Source organism: Charadrius vociferus, unplaced genomic scaffold (assembly GCF_000708025.1).
Source record: "Charadrius vociferus isolate BGI_N301 unplaced genomic scaffold, ASM70802v2 scaffold871, whole genome shotgun sequence".
NCBI classification, from domain to species: domain Eukaryota; kingdom Metazoa; phylum Chordata; class Aves; order Charadriiformes; family Charadriidae; genus Charadrius; species Charadrius vociferus.
This window is the reverse complement of record NW_009646866.1, coordinates 57,853-58,639: the sequence shown is the minus strand read 5'-3', so window position 1 is coordinate 58,639 and position 787 is coordinate 57,853. Positions and strand designations below refer to the sequence as shown.

Genomic DNA, 787 nt, shown 5'->3' with positions numbered 1-787 from the left:
CCGGTGGGGTGCTTAAGGGGTCTCCGCGCTCTTGCGCGGGAGGTGGCGGTCCCTGTAGCCGGGCCCCGCCCCCGGGTGAAGCGCCCTCGCCCTTTCCACCAGCCTGCGCGGGCGACCATTGGCTCCGGCAGACTCCGTGCTCGGCAGAGCCCGCGCTCTGCTCCCCGTGCTTTCCGCCCACCACAGGCAATGAACGCCCGGTAGAGCGGCACGATGCTCCGACGGACCGCTGGTCGGAGCCCAAAGCGCGGGATATACCAGGAAAAGGCACTTATCGGCACCGCTGGCCGAAGCACAACAGGAAAACGCAATTTCCCGACCGCGCCCGAGTTCCAGCAGCCTAAACTGATGAGACGCTCCCCCTCTGCTAACAATCCATCCCGCACCACAAGAAACTCACACACCTCCTCGCTCTGCCCATCGCTCCCAGCAGCGTCTCAAGCTCTTTCTCGACAACGTGGGTGGCTCTGAAAAGAGCCTTTGGGTTTCGCTTCTGTGCTCGGGACGCTGCTCCCGGGCCCGCTTTACTTGCTCTTGGCCTTGTGGCTGTCGGTCTTCTTGGGCAGCAGCACGGCCTGGATGTTGGGCAGCACCCCGCCCTGCGCGATCGTCACCTTGCCCAGCAGCTTGTTGAGCTCCTCGTCGTTGCGGATGGCCAGCTGCAGGTGGCGGGGGATGATGCGCGTCTTCTTGTTGTCGCGGGCCGCGTTGCCCGCCAGCTCCAGGATCTCGGCCGTCAGGTACTCCAGCACGGCCGCCAGGTACACCGGGGCGCCCGCGCCCACCC

At 65.9% G+C, this 787-nt stretch overlaps 1 protein-coding gene across 1 annotated transcript; it reads right to left on the bottom strand.

The window, feature by feature from the left end:
* Nucleotides 1–524: 524 nt before the first annotated feature.
* LOC104294755 (histone H2A-like) lies at nt 525–782 on the bottom strand (the record flags this gene model as incomplete). Its single annotated transcript, XM_009894402.1, has 1 exon — nt 525–782. A coding segment is annotated over one exon (258 nt), but the record flags the coding sequence as incomplete, so codon positions are not given.
* Nucleotides 783–787: the final 5 nt, after the last annotated feature.